This window comes from Anomaloglossus baeobatrachus, chromosome 10 (genome assembly GCF_048569485.1).
Source record: "Anomaloglossus baeobatrachus isolate aAnoBae1 chromosome 10, aAnoBae1.hap1, whole genome shotgun sequence".
Lineage (NCBI taxonomy): Eukaryota > Metazoa > Chordata > Amphibia > Anura > Aromobatidae > Anomaloglossus > Anomaloglossus baeobatrachus.
The window spans coordinates 193,989,738-194,009,565 of record NC_134362.1 but is presented as its reverse complement, the minus strand read 5'-3'; the positions used below and the strand labels follow the sequence as shown (position 1 = coordinate 194,009,565).

Genomic DNA, 19,828 nt, shown 5'->3' with positions numbered 1-19,828 from the left:
GGCCCTTCTGGGCACATGGGTATGACATCATCATAGGTCCTTCTAGCCACTTAGTAGAACGATTCTATAATAGAATTAGCATAAATAACAGATGGGGAGGAAAAACAGACAGAGGGGCAGGAATCACTATGAAAACTCATCCCAGCTATCAGCTGATCGGCAGCTGCTGTCATTCAAGAAGCTGCTCATTTTACAAACTTTACTTGCTTGTGTATCAAAACTTATACATCCGAGCTGACCACTAAAGCTATGTATAGAATCAGCCTGATAGGGCCAATATAGCACTGGCTTTAGGTTATATAGGAAAATCCTGGTGATTGGTGCGCTTTAAGCGACCATCATGGGTTCCATGTGCCTCTTTAAGAACCCAGGGGGTACAGATTAAAGATAAGGTAGAGCAGCCAAAGATATAAAATTCCAGGAGACATACAAGTCAAACAGGCTGCAATTCCTAGCAGGGTCCACTTTAGAAATATTACTAGAAAATGGAAACACGGGGAAGTCACACCGGTTGATAGGTAGACACAATTACAACATAGGGAACACTTGTTTATGAAAAGGCATTGAACACACAAAGTGTGCACACAGAGAAAAAGTGTTCAGAACCAGGAGAGCAACCGAACCTGACTGTGGCTCAGTGGAAAGAAGAACGGGTCAGAGAACTGGAGGCCACCGGATCAAATCAAAGCCATGACAGTTGATTATCTCACACATCTTTTCATAGGATGTAGAAAAAGTAAGAAGGACACATCTTTCATATTGATGACCTACCCTAATGCCGGCATCACATGGTGCGATCGCACCCGCCCCAGTCATTTGTGCGTCACGGGCAATTAGTTGCCCGTGGCACACAAAGTCGTTAACCCCCGTCACACGCACTTACCTCCCGGACGACGTCGCTGTGGGCGGCGAACATCCGCTTCCTGAAGGGGGAGGGAGGTTTGGCGTCACAGCCACGTCACACAGCCGCCGGCCAATAGTAGCGGAGGGGCGGAGATGAGCGGGACGTAACATCCCGCCCAACTCCTTCCTTCCGCATTGCCGGCGGGACGCAGGTAAGCTGTGTTCGTCGTTCCTGAGGTGTCACACGTAGCGATGTGTGCTGCCTCAGGAACGATGAACAACCGGCGCGCAGAAGGACCGACACTTTGAAAATGAACGATGTGTCAACGAGCAACGATAAGGTGAGTATTTTTGCTCATTCACAGTCATTCGGAGGTGTCACACGGTACGACATCTCTAACGATGCCGGATATGCGTCACGAATTCCGTGACACCGCCGACATATTGCCCGATATATCATAGAGTGTGACACCGCCGACATATTGCCCGATATATCGTACCGTGTGACGCTAGCATTAGGCTACATTTGAAAGGGGTTTTCTCATGATTTGATATTGAGAATTCTGATGACATATCTTTAAGTGAGGTCATCCTTAGGATAAGTCAACATAAATATCAAAGTTGAGGAAAACCTAATTAAGTCTAAAAACCTGCAAAAACTGATTAAGAGGGAATACTAGCGCATGATGAAGGAATGTCTTCAGGCTGTCAGGCGTATATGCGGTTTCCTAACACTTGGATATCAATGACATATCCTACGCATAGTGGAAAATCCAGTTGAAGACTAAACACTCAAACCTGTTAAAGGGGTTGTCCTCGACTTTAATATTTATGGCCTATCCTTAGGATAGGTCATCAATGTGTGATCGGTGGAGGTACAACACCCGGCACTCCCGCCAATCAGCTGTTCTTGGTACCGCAACACCCATCACTATCAGCTGTTCTTGGTGCCGCGACACCTAGCATTATCAGCTGTTCTTGGTGCCGCCACCGCCACCGGCTAGAATTGCTCAGTTACGGAGCTGCACAGCACAGCTCCATCTTCTGTATAGTGGCCATGGTTGGGTACTGCATATTCGCATCCCTATTGATTTGGAAAGGATTGGATGTGTAGTACCCAGCTGCAACCACTATACAGTAGCTAGAGCTGTGCTGTGAAGCTCCATAACTGAGCAGTTCCAGACAGCTTCGCCAGTTGAAACAGCTGGTCGGCGGCAGTGTCGGCTGACTCCACCCTACCAATTAGACATTGATGGCCCATCCTAAGGATAGGCCATCAATATTAAAATGGAGAAAGCTGCACTAACTTTTGAAGCATAGAAAGAACATTGTTTGTTGGTCAAAGATTGGAAGACTGCCTACTGTCAAATCTACAATATCCAATCTCTGTACTGAAATATTAGCCAACCTCAGGCTTTACTGGCCAGGACCTTTCCTTTTCTATAGAGATGAAATGTTAGCCAAACTCAGGCTTTACTGGCAAGGACCTTTCCTTTTCTATAGAGATGAAATATTAGTCAACCTCAGGCTTTACTGACCAGGACCTTTCCTTTTCTATAGAGATTAAATATTAGTCAACCTCAGGCTTTACTGGCCAGGACCTTTCATTTTCTATAGAGATGAAATAAAAGCCAACCTCAGGCTTTACCGGCCAGGACCTTTCCTTTTCTATAGATGAAATATTAGCAAACCTCAGCCTTTACTGGCCAGGTCCTTTAGTTTTCTATAGAGATGAAATATTAGCCAACCTCAGGCTTTACTGGCCAGGACCTTTCATTTTCTGTAGAGATGAAATATAAGCCAACCTCAGGCTTTACCGGCCAGGACCTTTCCTTTTCTATAGAGATGAAATATTAGCCAACCTCAGGCTTTACTGACCAGGACTTTTCCTTGTCTATAGAGATGAAATATTAGCCAACCTCAAGCTTCACTGGACAGGCCCTTTCCTTTTCTATAGAGATGAAATATTAGCCAACCTCAGGCTTTACTGGCCAGGACCTTTCCTTTTATATAGAGATGAAATATTAGCCAAACTCCTGCTTTACAGGCCAGTACCTTTCCTTTTTTGGCTTTGCTTACATACTGATGTTAGAGCTTGTGCTGTGACTTCCTGCTGGGAGAGGGGCAGAAAGAGCTGCTTTCTTTCATACTAATTTTGGCACCGTACTGGGTGCTTTTCCAATATACATTATACCCGCGAATATTTTTTTCCTATCTATGAGCAGGTTTTATACGTCCAATGGCAACTTTTAACATCTGATCTGCAACTTCTATCCGGCGTATAGTCTAACATCTTCTATGCAAACAGTTAACCAGCAGCAATAAAATCCAGAAACCTAACCACATGTGGAGAGCAGGTGCAATCACATTAAAGTCTTCAAACAAAATTCTGCTGACTCCGTCTCCCCGCACTTTTATAACATTAAAAAACACATAAAAAGCGACGCATGCATTTCTATAAATAGGAGGCAGAGTACGGATTCATAAAAACTCCGACTCGCACTTTCTCGGTTTGCGTCCATGCCCTTATCAATGTTTTATGAAGTTAGAGAAATGAAGACTGGAAGACAAACAAGCCGGGAGACGTTTGTTACCAGGTTCTTCTCTCTTCACATCTGTACTTCATAACTTTATTAGACGCCTATGCCTGTACATCATGGCACAGACTGATACATGAGCTGTCTGCCCGGATCTGCTGAACTATTTGGTTTTTACGAGAAACTAGATTAAAAAAACATTACAAGGTTTGTAAACCACAGAAGTTGGTCCAGGAGCGTTAGAAAAAGAAGTGTGGACGCTCACCACCAGCGCTTGATCCTCAGAGGACAGCCTATTACCTCCCCTGGACGGAGTATCTCAGAAAATCACCACCAGCACATGCTCCTCAGGGGACGGCCTATTACCTCCCCTGGACGATGTCACTCACAAAATCACCACCAGCGTATTCTCCTCAGGGGACGGCCTATTACCTCTCCTGGACGGTGTCACTCAGAAAATTACCACCAGCGTATTCTCCTCAGGGGACGGCCTATTACCTCCACTGGACGATGTCACTCAGAAAATCACCACCAGCGCATGCTCCTCAGGGGACGGCCTATTACCTCTCCTGGACGATGTCACTCAGAAAATCACCACCAGCATATTCTCCTCAGGGGACGGCCTATTACCTCCCCTGGACAGTGTCACTCAGAAAATTACCACCAGCATATGCTCCTCAGGGGACGGCCTATTACCTCCCCTGGACGGTGTCACTTAGAGAAAATCACCACCAGTGCGTGCTCTTCAGGGGACAGTCTATTATCTCACCTGGACAGTGTCACTGAGAGAAAATCACCACCGGCATATGCCCCTTAGGGGAAAGTTTACTACCTCCCCTGGACTGTGTCACGCAGAGAAAATCCCCCCAGAGCTTGCTCCTCAGGGGACAGTCTACTACCTCCCCTGGATGGTGACAATCAGAAAATGCCCACCAGAGTGTGCTCCTCGGGGGACAGCCTATGACCTCCCCTGGATGGTGTCACTCAGAGAAAATCACCACCACCGCATGCTCCTTGGGGGATGGCCTATTACCTTTCCTGGACAGTGTCACTCAGAGAAAATCAACACCAGTGCGTGCTCCTTGGGGGACGGTCTATTACCTCCCCCGGATAGCCACAAAGAGAAAATCACCACTCATACGTGCACCTCGGAGGACGGCCTATTACCTCCCCTGGACTGTGTCACTCAGAGAAAATCACAACGAGCACGGTCTCCTTGGTGGACGGTCTATTACCTCCCCTGGATGATGTCACTCAGAGAAAATCACCACTAGTGCGTGCTCCTCGGGGAATGGCCAAGTACCTCCCCTGGATAGTGTCATTCAGAGAAAAATCACCACCACCACATGCTCCTCGGGGGATGGTCTATAACTTCCCCTGGACAGTATATGGATAATTCTTTCGGTCTAATATAGCGCAATAAGGATATTTGCTGATATTAATAATTTGAACTTAATTGAATAGGCACTCCTATTATTACAACGCGTTTCAGCAGAATTGCTTTCATCAGGTATAATAGGAGCCCCCTGTCCCCTGGACAGTGTCATTCAGAGAAAATTACCACTAGCATATGCTCCTTGGGGGACGGACTATTACCTGCATAGCTCTGCACTTATCAATCTCTTCTTTTTAGAACATTCAGATCTCACTCCCTATAAAAGGGTCCAGCAATGTCCCATGATGTCAACCAAAATGGACACCCCCCCTTTGCCATGAGAAGCGTTGGGGTTAATTACGCTGTAAGTCTCTCTAGTGCCACCTATTGGAGGTAATTATCCCACAAGTCTCTATGTGCCACCTTTTGTCTCTCTAGTTCCACCTATTGGAGGCAATTACTCCATAAGCCTCTCTGGTGCCACTTATTGAATTTAATTACACCACAAGTCTATATAGTGCCACCCATTGGAAGTAATTATGCTATAAGCTTTAGTGTCACCTATTGGAGGCAATTACTCCATAAGCCTCTCTGGTGCCACCTATTGGAGGCAATTATGCTATAAGTCTCTAAGTTCACCTATTAGAGGAAATGATTCCATACGTCTGTCTGTTGCTATCTAATGGAGGTAATTATACCTTAAGTCTCTCTGGTGCCACCTATTGGATGCAATTACTCCATAACTCTCTAGTGGCAGCTATTAAAGGTAATTACTGCATAAGTCTCTACAGTGCCATCTATTGGAGGCAATTACTCCATAAACCTCTACAGTGCCACCTATTGGAGGCAATTGCTCCATAAGCCCCTTTGGTTCTACCTATTAGAGGCAGTTACTCCATAACGCTCTCTAGTGACACCTATTGGAGGAAGTTATTCCATAAATCTCTCTGGTGCCACCTATTGGAGGCAATTACTCCATAAACCTCTCTGGTGCCACCTATTGGAGGCAATTACACGATAAGCCTCTCTGGTGCCACCTATTGGAGGTAATTACTCTATAAGCCTCTACAGTGCCACCTATTGGAGTCAATTGCTCCATAAGCCCCTTTGGTTCCACCTATTGAAGGCAATTACTCCATATGACTCTAGGGCCACCTATTAGAGGCAGTTACTCCATAAGGCTCTCTAGTGCCACCTATTGGAGGAAGTTATTCCATAAATCTCTCTGGTTCCACCTATTGGAGGCAATTACTCCATAAGCCTCTCTGGTGCCACCTATTGGAGGCAATTACTCTATAAGCCTCTACAGTGCCACCTATTGGAGGCAATTGCTCCATAAGCCCCTTTGGTTCCACCTATTGGAGGCAATTGCTCCATATGACTCTAGGGCCACCTATTGGAGGCACTTACTCCATAAGCCTCTCTGGTGCCACCTATTGGAGGCAATTACTCCATAAGCTTCTCTGGTGCCACCTATTGGAGGTAATTACTCCATAAGCCTCTCTGGTGCCACCTGCTGGAGGCAATTTCTCCATAAGCCTCTCTGGTGCCACCTATTGGAGGCAATTACTCCATACGCCTCCCTAGTGCCACATATACTAATCTCACAATTTTTCAAAAAAGTATTTTCTTTACAAGCAAAAGAGTCAATAACGGCTAAACTAGGGAAGGAGGAGGAGAGCGGAGATCGGGCACGGCACTGGCTTGTCTCTCTTTGTTGTTAGAAGACTATATGGGAGAGAAAAGGCGCAATAGGGTCTTACCCGATATAATGGGCAAACATAAAAGAAGTGATGCACTCACCTGATCGGGTTGTGCCAGTCACAACACCATTGATAGCAAGAATGAGCGCCCAAGCGGTCCAGCAGCAGCCCTGCTACACAGGAGGAACATCAGAAAGAAACTGGAGAAAAAACAGGTTTTTTGCCGCGCTTGAAGACCACAGACATTGATGTCGGAACAGATGATTCTTTTATTGTTTCATTCCTACGCGTTTCGGAGATCCAAACTGTCTCCTTCTTCAGGGAAAGAATTTTACAGGGGCCAGGGAAGAATCCTTTTAAGAAGCAATGAAAAGGGGAGGGGAGACAAATGTAGCTACATTTGGCTTTTTCTGATAGTCTTCTGATTCTTTTTTTGGATTCATGTATGATATGTGTATATATATGTATATGTTTTTTTCAGTGTGACCTTTGATGAGGCTAAACTCCATGTGGCCATGAGTCATCGCTCTGCAACACATGGTGAGCTGACGTCATGGGCAGGGATTTCCTCTTTGTCTCCCCTCCCCTTTTCATTGCTTCTTAAAAGGATTCTTCCCTGGCCCCTGTAAAATTCTTTCCCTGAAGAAGGAGACAGTTTGGATCTCCGAAACGCGTAGGAATGAAACAATAAAAGAATCATCTGTTCCGACATCAATGTCTGTGGTCTTCAAGCGCGGCAAAAAACCTGTTTTTTCTCCAGTTTCTTTCTGTTTGTTGTTAGAAGGTCATGGACATGCATGATCCACCGTCTTTGACCATCGTTGACCCTTTGGCCTGACACAGTGGGGTCATGGGAACCTCAATCTCCTGGTAGATGAGAGTCCCCCACCTTCGAGGCATCACACAATGGAGTCATGGGAACCTCATTTCGAGGCATCAAACAATGGTGGAAGACCCCTGTATTGGATTTACACTTCGTGAGATGTTCTGAAATTCAGTAAGAAGGCTTCCATCCCTTCAAGAAGAAAACTAACAATGAAGCAGAAGACAAAGCCTTTCCCGCAGCCGTCCGAGCAGATTACACAAATCAAAGGAAGGTGATTAATCCGGAGTCGGGTCCATAACGGGAGCCGTGATTTATATCTGCGGAGCCGGAGCTCCAGGGCCGCTCGCGAGCCCGGATTTCTTTATTAACGCCTTGTACCATTTTGTCTCCGGTGAAAAGTGGTTGTGTCTTGGACAATTCAATATTCCTGTATGTAGTTCGTAACCTCGGCCGAGCCAAGAAGATGCCCCGAACCGGCTCCCGGGCAGGAGAAATAAGACGGTGCGTCTGCTCCAGACATGCGAAGAGCAATGACAGTTTTTAGTTTATTTTTATTTATTTTTTTATTGGACGTTTTATAGACCCGTGCGGCCGCGATCATTTAGTATCTATGAAAACAGCATCCAGTTATCTGGAACATGACGGCGCTAATGGCCCAGTATAAAACTATGTGGCCACCGCCGGCAAATTGTTACTGGTGAGGATCACAATGGCAACAACATTGTACAATAAGTAATCCACATCGATCGTCATCAGTGCAGATGGAAGAGGATTAGTCTGGAGTATATGGAGCAGAGAAATATCTAATATCTCTCTAAATCCATATCTATCAGTATTTTTCTATCAATATCTATCTTTCTATATCTCTCAGTGTATCTATCAATCTGTACAATGGCCTAGCTAGAGCCCTAAGGGCCCCCAATGTAAAATTGGGACCTGGGCCCCCACCTGCATTTTGGTCAGATTTATGGGTCTTTGTAACGTTCTAGATCCTATAAAGACAAACATTTGGCCCCCACATGATGATGTCCCCATATTGGTCCCTTCATGTAATAATGTCCCCTATTCCTGGCCCCTTCCTGTAATAATGTCCCCCATCGTGGCCCCTTCCTGTAATAATGTCCCCCATCCTGGCCCCTTCCTGTAATAATGTCCCCCATCCTGGCCCCTTCCTGTACTAATGTCCCCCATCCTTGCCTCTTCCTGTAATAATGTCCCCCATCCTGGCCCCTTCCTGTAATAATGTCCCCCATCCTGGCCCCTTCCTGTAATAATGTCCCCCATCCTGGCCCCTTTCTGTACTAATGTCCCACATCGTGGCCCCTTCCTGTACTAATGCCCCCTTCCTGTAATAATGACCCCCATCCTAGCCCCTTCCTATACTAATGCCCCCCATCCTGGGCCCTTCCTGTAATGATGTCCTCCATCCTGGCACCTTCCTATAATGTCCCCCATCCTTGCCTCTTCCTGTAATAATGTTCCCCATCCTGGTCCCTTTCTGTACTAATGTCCCCCATCCTGGCCCCTTCCTGTAATAATGTCCCCCATCCTTGCCTCTTCCTGTAATAATGTCCCCCATCCTAGCCCCTTCCTGTAATAATGTCCCCCATCCTTGCCTCTTCCTGTAATAATGTCCCCCATCCTGGCCCCTTCCTGTAATAATGTCCCCCATCCTTGCCTCTTCCTGTAATAATGTTCCCCATCCTTGCCTCTTCCTGTAATAATGTCCCCCATCCTGACCTCTTCCTGTAATAATGTCCCCCATCCTGGCTTCTTTCTGTGATAATGTCCCCCATCCTGGCCTCTTCCTGTAATAATGTCCTCCAACCTGGCCTCTTCCTGTAATAATGACCCCCCATCCGGGACCCTTCCTGTAATAATGAAAAAACAAAAGGGCCTTTCCCGGTATACTGTAATTTCCCACATTCTGGGCCCTTCCTGATATAATATCCTCCATTCTTTGCCCCTTCCTGATATAATGTCCCCGATTATGGGCCCTTTCCTTACATAATTTCCCCCATCTTGGCCTTTTCCTGGTATACTGTAATTTACTCCATTCTGGGCTCATCCTGATATAATGTCCTCCATTCTTGGCCCTTTCTGTCAACTCTGTATACACCTGCTGACACGGTGGCATAAGACTCTGCTCACACTACAGAGTCTGATAAGCAGCCTGATGCTTCTGTATTGTTCCACCAGAGTTGGGCGACGGCTGATTCGGGTTCACTGGTCTTCAGCTGTGCTAAGAGCTCAGGTTGCTGACTGCCAAGTGCAGCTGTCTCCTCCCTATAATAAGCACGGCTGGCCTCCTGTAGGTGCCGATGAAAGTTTCTGCGATCCCGGTCTTGGTGTTTCTCCTGCTCCTGCTGATCCGTCCTCCACTTCTGAGTGGTGTGGAAGTTCCCCTGTTGTGCGTTACTTTCTCCCCTTTTGCATTACTCCCCAGTACAAATATTGTCTCTCCTCTGGGTCTTGAGTGCTGTGTGTATGAGTTTCAGTTCTCCCTTGTCTGTGTCATTTTGTGGGGTTTTGTCTTTGTGTTTTTCGGTCTAGGTGGGGGAGAGGGGGAGTAAGATCAGGGCCTGGACAGGAGTTAGGGCTATGCTGTGGGCTCGGACCTGGTTACCATCAAACCTACCTTCAAGATAAGGGACAGCGCAGGGTTGCAAGTCTGAGGGCCAGTTTAGGGGCCCCTGTCCTACCTTCATATACCTTGTGACATTTTCCTGCTAAAATGTTCCCCATCCTGGTATCCTAGAGTAATAATGTCCTCCATTCTGGGAACCTTTCTGATATATTTTCCTCCATTCTTGGCCCCTTTCTGATCTAATTTTCTCCATTCTGGGCCCCTTCCTGTCTATTATCCTTTATTCTGGGCTCCTTCCTGATATAATGGTCTCCATTTTGGGTACTTTCCTGGTATAATGTCACCAATCTGGGTCTCTTCCAGTAATAATGTCATCCATCCTCAGTCCCTTCCTGGCATAACGTCCTCAATTCGGGGGACCATTTCCTGTAATTATGTTCCCTGTTTTTCTGATATAGTTTACTCCATTCTAGGCCCCTTCCTGATCTAATTTCCTCCAATCTAGGCCACTTCCTTATATAATGTCCCCAATCTGGGCCCCCCTTCTTGGTATAATGTGCCTCACCCTGGGTATTTTTTCTGGTATACTGCAATACCTCCCATTCTATCCCCTTCCTAATATAATGTCCCTAGTCTGGGCCCCTTTAAGATATAATGCCCTCCATTCTGGGCCCCTTTATGATAAAATGTCCTCCATTCTGGGCCCCTTCCTGATATAATGTCTGCCATTTGGGCCTCTTCCAGTAATAATGTCCTCCACCCTGAGCCCCTTCCTGACATATTGTCCCCAATCCTGGGGGACCATTTCCTGTAATTATGTTCCCTGTTTTTCTGATATAGTTTACTCCATTCTAGGCCCATTCCTGATCTAATTTCCTCCAATCTAGGCCACTTCCTTATATAATGTCCCCAATCTGGGCCCCCCTTCTTGGTATAATGTGCCTCATCCTGGGTATTTTTTCTGGTATACTGCAATGCCTCCCATTCTGGGCCCTTTCCTGATATAATTTCCTCCTGTCTGGGCCCCTTCCTGATACAATGTCCTCCATTGTGGGCCCATTCCTGATATAATGTTCTCCATTTTGGGCCCCTTCCTGATATAATGTCCCCCCTTCTGGGCTCCTTCCTGGTATACTGTCCGCCATTTGGGCCTCTTCCAGTAATAATGTCCTCCACCCTGAACCCCTTCCTGACATATTGTCCCCAATCCTGGGGGACCATTTCCTGTAATTATGTTCCCTGTTTTTCTGATACAGATTACTCCATTATAGGCCCCTTCCTGATCTAATTTCCTCCAATCTAGGCCACTTCCTTATATAATGTCCCCAATCTGGGCCCCCCTTCTTGGCATAATGTGCCTCATTCTGGGTATTTTTTCTGGTATACTGCAATGCCTCCCATTCCGGGCCCTTTCCTGATATAATTTCCTCCTTTCTGGGCCACTTCCTGATACAATGTCCTCCATTCTGGGCCTCTTCCTAATATAATGTCCCCCTTCTGTGCCCCTTCCTGGTATACTGTCCACCCTTTGGGCCTGTTCCAGTAATAATGTCCTCCACCCTGAGACCCTTCCTGACATATTGTCCCCAATCCTGGGGGAGCCTTTCCAATAATAATTTTCCCTGTTTTTCTGCTGTTCTCCAACACATTTTAAAAATTATATATTCCTCTCACCTTCCCCTGCTCCCACTATGCTCGGCATCCCCTTCTATAGCTGGCACTTAGTTGACTTCACAGTTAGAGGCACAGCACATGACATCACTGCCATGCTCTGCCAGTGACTGGCACCCTGACATCAGCTGCCGGCCTTTGATTGGTTGGTGGTGTGTATTGCGGTGCAGGGAGCCGGCGGGTCTCTGCACCACAATACATTTCAGCTGAATATGCAACTGAGGACACACATAAAACTGCAATAGACACTAGTGGGCCCCCCTCCTGCACTGGCTCGGTCAGGACCTCAATCATTACACCCCTATCTATCAGAATTGAGTATCTCTTGTCAATATTCACTTGTACGTTGTCAACATTATACGTTTCGAGTCTTTAACACATGAAGAGGTGTCTTCACAATGGACGAACCCACGTATGAAGGCTTCATTGACTACACGCAAGTCCCTCCATCAATCAACCAATCTGTGTTTAAACCTGCCAGTAAATGTTCAATTTCTCTGCAGCGCCCCTAGAGGTAACACCAGGTATTACACCTTGTCCATACACATGAGCGTTGCTTGCATGATGCCAGCGCAGAAGACGTTCTCCTAACTCTGGTAACGAGATGGAGGGTCCATAATAGGGCAGAATAATGTTTTGTAAATACGTAAAATGTTTATTATACAGAGTAATCAGGTATTAAAGGAGCACGTACCTCTTTTTTGGTGAATTCGGGCGGGTGGTCATTTTTATCATCAATGACAATGGTGGCTGTGGCTGTTCCAATTAATCCCACATCGAGGCCGGCCATGTCCTTAGCCTCCACTATCAGCTCGTACTGAGGAGCGATCAGCGTCTGCAAGACAAGAAGACATCACTAATTACTACTATACCTAATGATGGACCATGCGCCGTATATAATACTGGGGGCAAAAAGGACCCTCGATGCCCCGAAACAACAAGGGCACTAATATGGCTGCAGCCCCTGCAGCAACCACATGGCTGAATGTGATCATATAGGGAGACTGGAAAAATCAGGGACCTCACAGCAGCACAGAGTATTCCAGCACAAAAGAAGCGGATAGAAAAGCCAATATGTTTTCTAGCAGCACAGAGTATTTCAGGACAATGTTTCTTGTAACTTCTGCACTCTCGACATTTAGGTAAAAGAAATGACCTTAAACTTGCCCTGACTAGTGAGTAGCTAAGCGCGAGACACTAGTCCCTCTATTGCAATAACACAAAGAAGGTAAGGCAAAAGGGTGGCAAAAGACTTTATCCTTTTTGTGCTATCAAGGAGGGATCCCCTTTACTACCCCTATCCATCTGCTGGAGATCTGAAGCATACATCAGCACATACAAGCGTAACACAAGAACAAGATCTACTTCTATCCACCATCAGCCTCCTGAAGAACCTTACAGAGGGAAACACGTTGAGGAAGAGACATGAGGCAATGATATTCCCATTGGGAGAGTGATGAGTAACCTCCTTTTTATCGACCTTATATTACATATACTCCACAGCTGTCAGATTTGTATATGTGTTATGCACGATTCACCTTATTATTTTTCTGGCAGGGATACGCAGGGAGATATAAGCACAGTCATCAGTGAGTGGGGGCGCCATAACATATCTAGGATGCTGACCTCTGCTGCTAGGTAGGCAGTGTACAGTAGGGAGAAACTTATCCGGGTCAGTATTCTCCTTTCCTGTACATTTAGTATTAGGCTATTAAATTTGGTAGGTTTTTTTGCATTGTTTTAATAATATCTAATAAATGTCACAGTTTTATAGGGTATTTTGTTCTATGCACAACAAAGACCCAACAAATAACACTTTTTGGTTTCTTTCACTGGCAACTTCCCAGCTGCAACTTAAACAACACATCTGCTTCTCCAGAGAAAGGCTTCTTCAATGTGGTCAGTATAGAAGAGCTATCACCGGCATGGAGTAAAACCCGGAGTGGGTAAATATAGAGGAAGGGCGTGATGACAAGATGCAGCAGCTAAGATTAAGTGGTTAACCCCTTCAGCATCAAAAGAAAGTAAATCCACTCCAAAACAAGATGTAACCTGCGGATGTGACACATTTGCGACAGTAATGGTCTCAAAATGGAGAATAAGACAAGGAAGGTAAGAAAAATGGCTAGGAAAAGATACAACAAATAACACTCCTTTTTTATTCTGCAGAGAACATTACAGCTGTAACTGAAACAACACCTCAGCTTCTCCTGAGATAGGCTCTTTCAAAATAGTCAGTATAGAAGATGTATCACCAGCATGGAGTAAAACCCGGAGTGGGTAAATATAGAGGAAGGGCGTGATGACAAGATGCAGCAGCTAAGATTAAGTGGTTAACCCCTTCAGCAACCAACAAAAGAAAGTAAATCCACTCCAAAACAAGATGTAACCTGCGGATGTGACAAATTTGCGACTGTAATTGTCTCAAAATGGTGAATAAGACAAGGAAGGTAAGAAAAACGGTTAGGAAAAGACACAACAAATAACACTCCTTTGTTTATTCCGCAGAAAACTTTACAGCTGTAACTGAAACAACACCTCAGCTTCTCCAGAGATAGACTCCTTCAAAGTGAACAGTATAGAAAATCTACCACCGGCATGGAGTAAAACCAGGAGTGGGTATATATAGCGCAAGGACAAGATGACAAGATGCAGCAGCTGTGATTAACCCTAGAAAGCATACCTGGGGCCTCGTAGGCATGCTAGGTTACTTGTTTTCTATGGCTGATTTCTATGGTTGCACGTTCTAGGGTTAAGTCATTAATCCCTTCAGCATCAGAATGTAACTACACTTCAACACTAGATGTAACCTGTTGATGTGACACATTTGCGACAGTAATGGTCTCAAAATGGAGAATAACACAAGGAAGGTAAGAAAAATGGTTGGGAAAAGACACAACAAAACATTCCTTGGTTTCTTCAGATGGAAACTTCACAACTGCAATTGAAACAATACCTTCGCTTCTCAAGAGATAGGTGCCTTCAAAATAATCAGTATAGAAGATCTATCACCAGCATGGAGTAAAACCAGGAGTGGGTATATATAGCGGAAGGGCGTGATGACAAGATGCACCAGCTGTGATTAAGTCATTAACCCCTTAAACATCAGAAACAAAATCCACTTCAAAATAAGATGTAACCTGTGGATGTGATACATTTGCGTCAGTAAAGCCGGTGTCACACAGGACGATCTATCGTGCGATTGCACGAGCAATCGTACCCGCCCCGGTCATTTGTGCGTCACGGGCAATTAGTTGCCCGTGGCGCACAAAGTCGTGAACCCCCCTCACACGTACTTACCTCCCGGACAACCTCGCTGTGGGCGGCGAACATCCTCTTCCTGAAGGGGGAGGGACATTCGGCGTCACAGCGACGTCACACAGTGGCCGGCCAATAGAAGCGGAGGGGGGGAGATGAGCGGGATGTAACATCCCGCCGACCTCCTTCCTTCCGCATTGCCGGTGGGACGTAGGTAAGCTGTGTTCGTCGTTCCCAGGGTGTCACACGTAGCGATGTGTGCTGCCTCGGGAACGATGAACAACCGGAGCACAGAAGGAGGACCGACTTTTTGGAAATGAACGACGTGTCAACGAGCAACAATAAGGTGAGTATTTTTGCTCGTTCACAGTTGTTCCGAGGTGTCTCACAGTACGATATCTCTGACGATGCCGGATGTGCGTCACTACCGACGTGACCCCGACGATATGTCGCCCGATATATCGTACCGTGTGACGCCCGCATTATGGTCTCAAAATGGGGAATAATACAAGGAGGGTAAGAAAAACGGTTGGGAAAGGACACAACAAAACAATCCTTTCTTTCTTCAGATGGAAACTTCACAGCTGCAATTAAAACAACACCTCAGCTTCTTCAGAGAAAGGCTCCTTCAAAGTGGTCAGTATAGAAGATCTCTCACCGGTATGGAGTAAAACCAGGAGTGGGTAAATATAGAGGAAGGGCATGACGGCAAGATGCAGCAGATGTAAGTTGTTAACTCCTTCAGCATCAAAAGAAAACAAATCGACTCCAACACAAGATATAACACACTCGTCACAATAATCTGATGGGCACAACCTTGGCTACTTCGGCGCTCTCAAAGTATTTCTGTTACTTGAGAAACCGGCATAATTTTGGGAGAAAATAAAAGTTATATGGAAAAGAGTTCACACTCAGTAACCATAAAAAAATCTGCAAGCTCAGCTCCTCCAAAACATTACTTCTCAGATTACAATGGAAACATCAAGGAGACATTAGTCCTATTTCCCGACGGGGGATGAGATGCCCGCGGAGTCGGCACGGATGTTTCCCCAGAAAAGAAAAATTCCATCGCCTGAAAACTCCAACTACAGCAGAATAAAAAGCCCCCGACTGGCGACTTCTCCGTCTATTGTCTTTAATAGATTGTTGCTTTCTTCATAGAAGGGCGGTTTTCAATGTGATCATTTCTGCGCCAATTTACCAACTAATGTTGTTTTACGCAGAACAGTTCCTTAAGTGAGTGAACATGGAGGCTCTGATTGTTTCCGTGCAGGTGCAGGATGAGAAAACTCAAAAATAAGCATAAACTACACTAAAATATACTTACTTCTACATAACAAATACAAAACAGGATCAGCGGTTTTCATTAGTATAGCAGTTGCATTATTGAACATAGGGAGCAGTATTATAGTAGTTTTATTCTTGTACATGGGGAGCAGTATTATAGTAGTTATATTCTTGTAAATATGGAGCAGTATTATAGTAGTTATATTCTTGTACATAGGGGCAGTATTATAGTAGTTATATTCTTGTACATAGGGGGCAGTATTATAGTAGTTATATTCTTGTATATAGGGGCAGTATTATAGTAGTTATATTCTTGTATATAGGGGGAGTATTATAGTAATTATATTCTTGTACATAGGGAGCAGTGTTATAGTAGTGATATTCTTGTACATAGGGGGCAGTATTATAGTAGTTATATTCTTGTACATAGGGAGCAGTATTATAGTAGTTATATTCTTGTACATAGGGAGCAGTATTATAGTAGTTATATTCTTGTACATAGGGGGCAGTATTATAGTAGTTATATTCTTGTATATAGGGGCAGTATTATAGTAGTTATATTCTTGCACATAGGGACAGTATTATAGTAGTTATATTCTTGTATATAGGGGCAGTATTATAGTAGTTATATTCTTGTACATAGGGAGCAGTATTATAGTAGTTATATTCTTGTACATAGGGAGCAGTATTATAGTAGTTATATTCTTGTACATAGGGGCAGTATTATAATAGTTATATTCTTGTACATAGAGGGCAGTATTATAGTAGTTATATTCTTGTACATAGGGGCAGTATTATAGTAGTTATATTCTTGTACATAGGGAGCAGTATTATAGTAGTTATATTCTTGTACATAGGGAGCAGTATTATAGTAGTTATATTCTTGTACATAGGGGCAGTATTATAGTAGTTATATTCTTGTACATAGGGGCAGTATTATAGTAGTTATATTCTTGTACATAGAGGGCAGTATTATGGTAGTTATATTCTTGTACATAGGGGCAGTATTATAGTAGTTATATTCTGGTACATAGGGGCAGTATTATAGTAGTTATATTCTTGTAAATATGGAGCAGTATTATAGTAGTTATATTCTTGTACATAGGGGCAGTATTATAGTAGTTATATTCTTGTACATAGGGGCAGTATTATAGTAGTTATATTCTTGTACATAGGTGCAGTATTATAGTAGTTATATGCTTGTACATAGGGACAGTATTATAGTAGTTATATTCTTGTACATAGGTGCAGTATTATAGTAGTTATATTCTTGTACATAGGGACAGTATTATAGTAGTTATATTCTTGTACATAGGGGGCAGTATTATAGTAGTTATATTCTTGTACATAGGGACAGTATTATAGTAGTTATATTCTTGTACATAGGGGGCAGTATTATAGTAGTTATATTCTTGTATATAGGGGCAGTATTATAGTAGTTATATTCTTGTATATAGGGGCAGTATTATAGTAGTTATATTCTTGTACATAGGAGTAGTATTATAGTAGTTATATTCTTGTATATAGGGGCAGTTGTTAGGGCCAGGTGGACGGGCAGACCCAGGAGGTGGATCCACTGGGCTGAACACCTCACCGAGGGCAAGGTGCCCGGTAGCCGGAGCACTACAGGTAGCAGGACAGTCCGTTCAGAGGAGAGTAGAAGTCCCTGGGACCACGGAGTCTCTGAAGGTAGTCCGGGTGACGGAGCTCAGGTTCGGAGGCCGAGATGACGTCAGGCAGAGTCCGGAACCGACGGAGCGAGAAGACGGGTCACCACAAGGATCGGAGATGGTATGAACTTGACGGGATGGCAGACCGTCACCGTTCGGGGTTCGGGTATCGTCAGAACCGGTTGGCGAGGCAGGAGCGGCTCTAGGAGAGAGAGAGGTAAGTATACCACAAAACACAAGGAGACCTGACTCCTAGCTTAGCAAAACACGAAGAACAGGCCCCGCCCACTTGGAAAGGATCTCCCTATATACCCTGTACCTGATTCTTCAATATCCTGTTGGAGGACACTGGCCCTTTAAGAGAGGGTCAATGACCACGCGCGCGCCCTAATGCGCATGCGCGAGGCCCGGTTGCCAGAAGCCAGAGCAGGGAGCGGTGAACGGGAGGCAGGAGAGCCGGGCTGGAGCAGAGTTGCCGACGGGCGCTGGGAGCGGGGACCAGGCTGCCTGGGGACCGCAGGTGATGGGGCATGGAGGCTGTGGAGCTGGGGACGCCTGGCAGAGGAGCCGGGAAGCGAGGCAGGGGAGCCGGGGAGCGTGGCAGGGGAGCCGGGAAGCGAGGCAGGGGAGCCGGAGAGCGTGACAGGGGAGCCGGGGAGCGTGACAGTACCCCCTCCCCCACGCCCCCCTCCCCACAACCGGGACAGGAAGGCACGTATCAGGGGAGTACCCACATTCTCCCGGGGTTCCCAGGATCTATCCTCAGGACCATACCCTGCCCAGTCCACCAGGAAGAACTGTCGGCCCCGCACGGTTTTCATGGCCACGATATCCCTTACCGCATAGATGTCATCATCAGCAATAGGAGGAGGAGCAGAACTGGCAGCAGCGGAGAAGGGACCAAGGACAACCGGCTTGAGCAGGGAGACGTGGAAGGAGTTGGGTATTCTCATCGTGGCCGGGAGCTGCAGCTTGTAGGAGACCTCATTTATTTTGCTGATGACTTTAAACGGCCCGATGTAGCGAGGACCCAGCTTGTACGATGGTAGCTTCAAGCGGACGTACTTGGAAGCAAGCCAGACCAGATCTCCTGGAGAGAAACACGGAGGATCCAGATGCCTCTTGTCTGCGTGTCTCTTCATCCGCAGGGAAGCACGTCCAAGGGACGTCTTGACAGAGTCCCAAATTGTCGTAAAGTCACGGACTACAGCATCAGCAGCAGGGACATCCGAGGAAGAAGATACAGGTAATGGGACGGAAGGCTGAAGTCCGTAAACGACATGGAAGGGAAAGCTGGAGGAGGACTCACTGACGTGGTGGTTATGGGAAAATTCAGCCCAAGGAAGAAGCGTGGACCAGTCGTCGTGATGGGCGTTAACGTAGTGACGTAAGAAGGAGGTCAAGATCTGATTGACTCGTTCCACTTGGCCATTCGACTGAGGATGGTAGGCTGAAGAAAAGTCCAGAGTCACTCCCAGATGTTTGCAGAGGGCCCTCCAGAAGCGGGAGGTGAACGGAGTTCCTCTGTCGGACACAATGTGTGATGGAAAGCCATGCAACCGGAAGATGTGTTGTACATAGGCGTCAGCGAGTTCCTGGGCAGAGGGCAGTCCAGCCATAGGGACGAAATGAGCCATTTTGGAGAACCGATCCACAACGACCCATATGACTGTGTGTCCGGAGGACAGGGGCAAGTCCGTAATAAAGTCCATTGCAATGTGTTGCCACGGAACGGAGGGTATAGGCAGAGGCAGAAGACGACCATATGGCAGGTGTTTGGGCGTCTTGTTCCTGGCACAAGAGGAGCAGGCTGAGACAAAAGAAGCGACGTCCGTGCGAAGGGATGGCCACCAGTAGTGACGTACAATTGTACTCCATGTTTTCTTCTGACCAGCATGGCCGGCTATTTTCGAGGCATGGCCCCAGTGCAACACTTTTTGCCTGTCAGTCTCAGAGACATAGGTCTTCCCGGGCGGTATCTGGGCCAGGGTGACAGGGGCCACCGGAATGATTTTACTAGGGCAGATGATGGGCTGGGATGTCTCCTCCTCCTGCTCCATGGGCATGAATG

The 19,828-nt window shown here is 46.0% G+C and overlaps 1 protein-coding gene across 1 annotated transcript in view; it reads right to left on the bottom strand.

The window, feature by feature from the left end:
• CDH13 (cadherin 13) overlaps positions 1–19,828 on the bottom strand; it is an 867,885-nt gene that overhangs the window by 171,964 nt on the left and 676,093 nt on the right. The window contains exon 8 of the mRNA XM_075326087.1: positions 12,237–12,377. Within this exon, the coding sequence (XP_075182202.1) occupies positions 12,237–12,377 (141 nt within the window). The remainder of the gene's footprint in view (positions 1–12,236; positions 12,378–19,828) is intronic.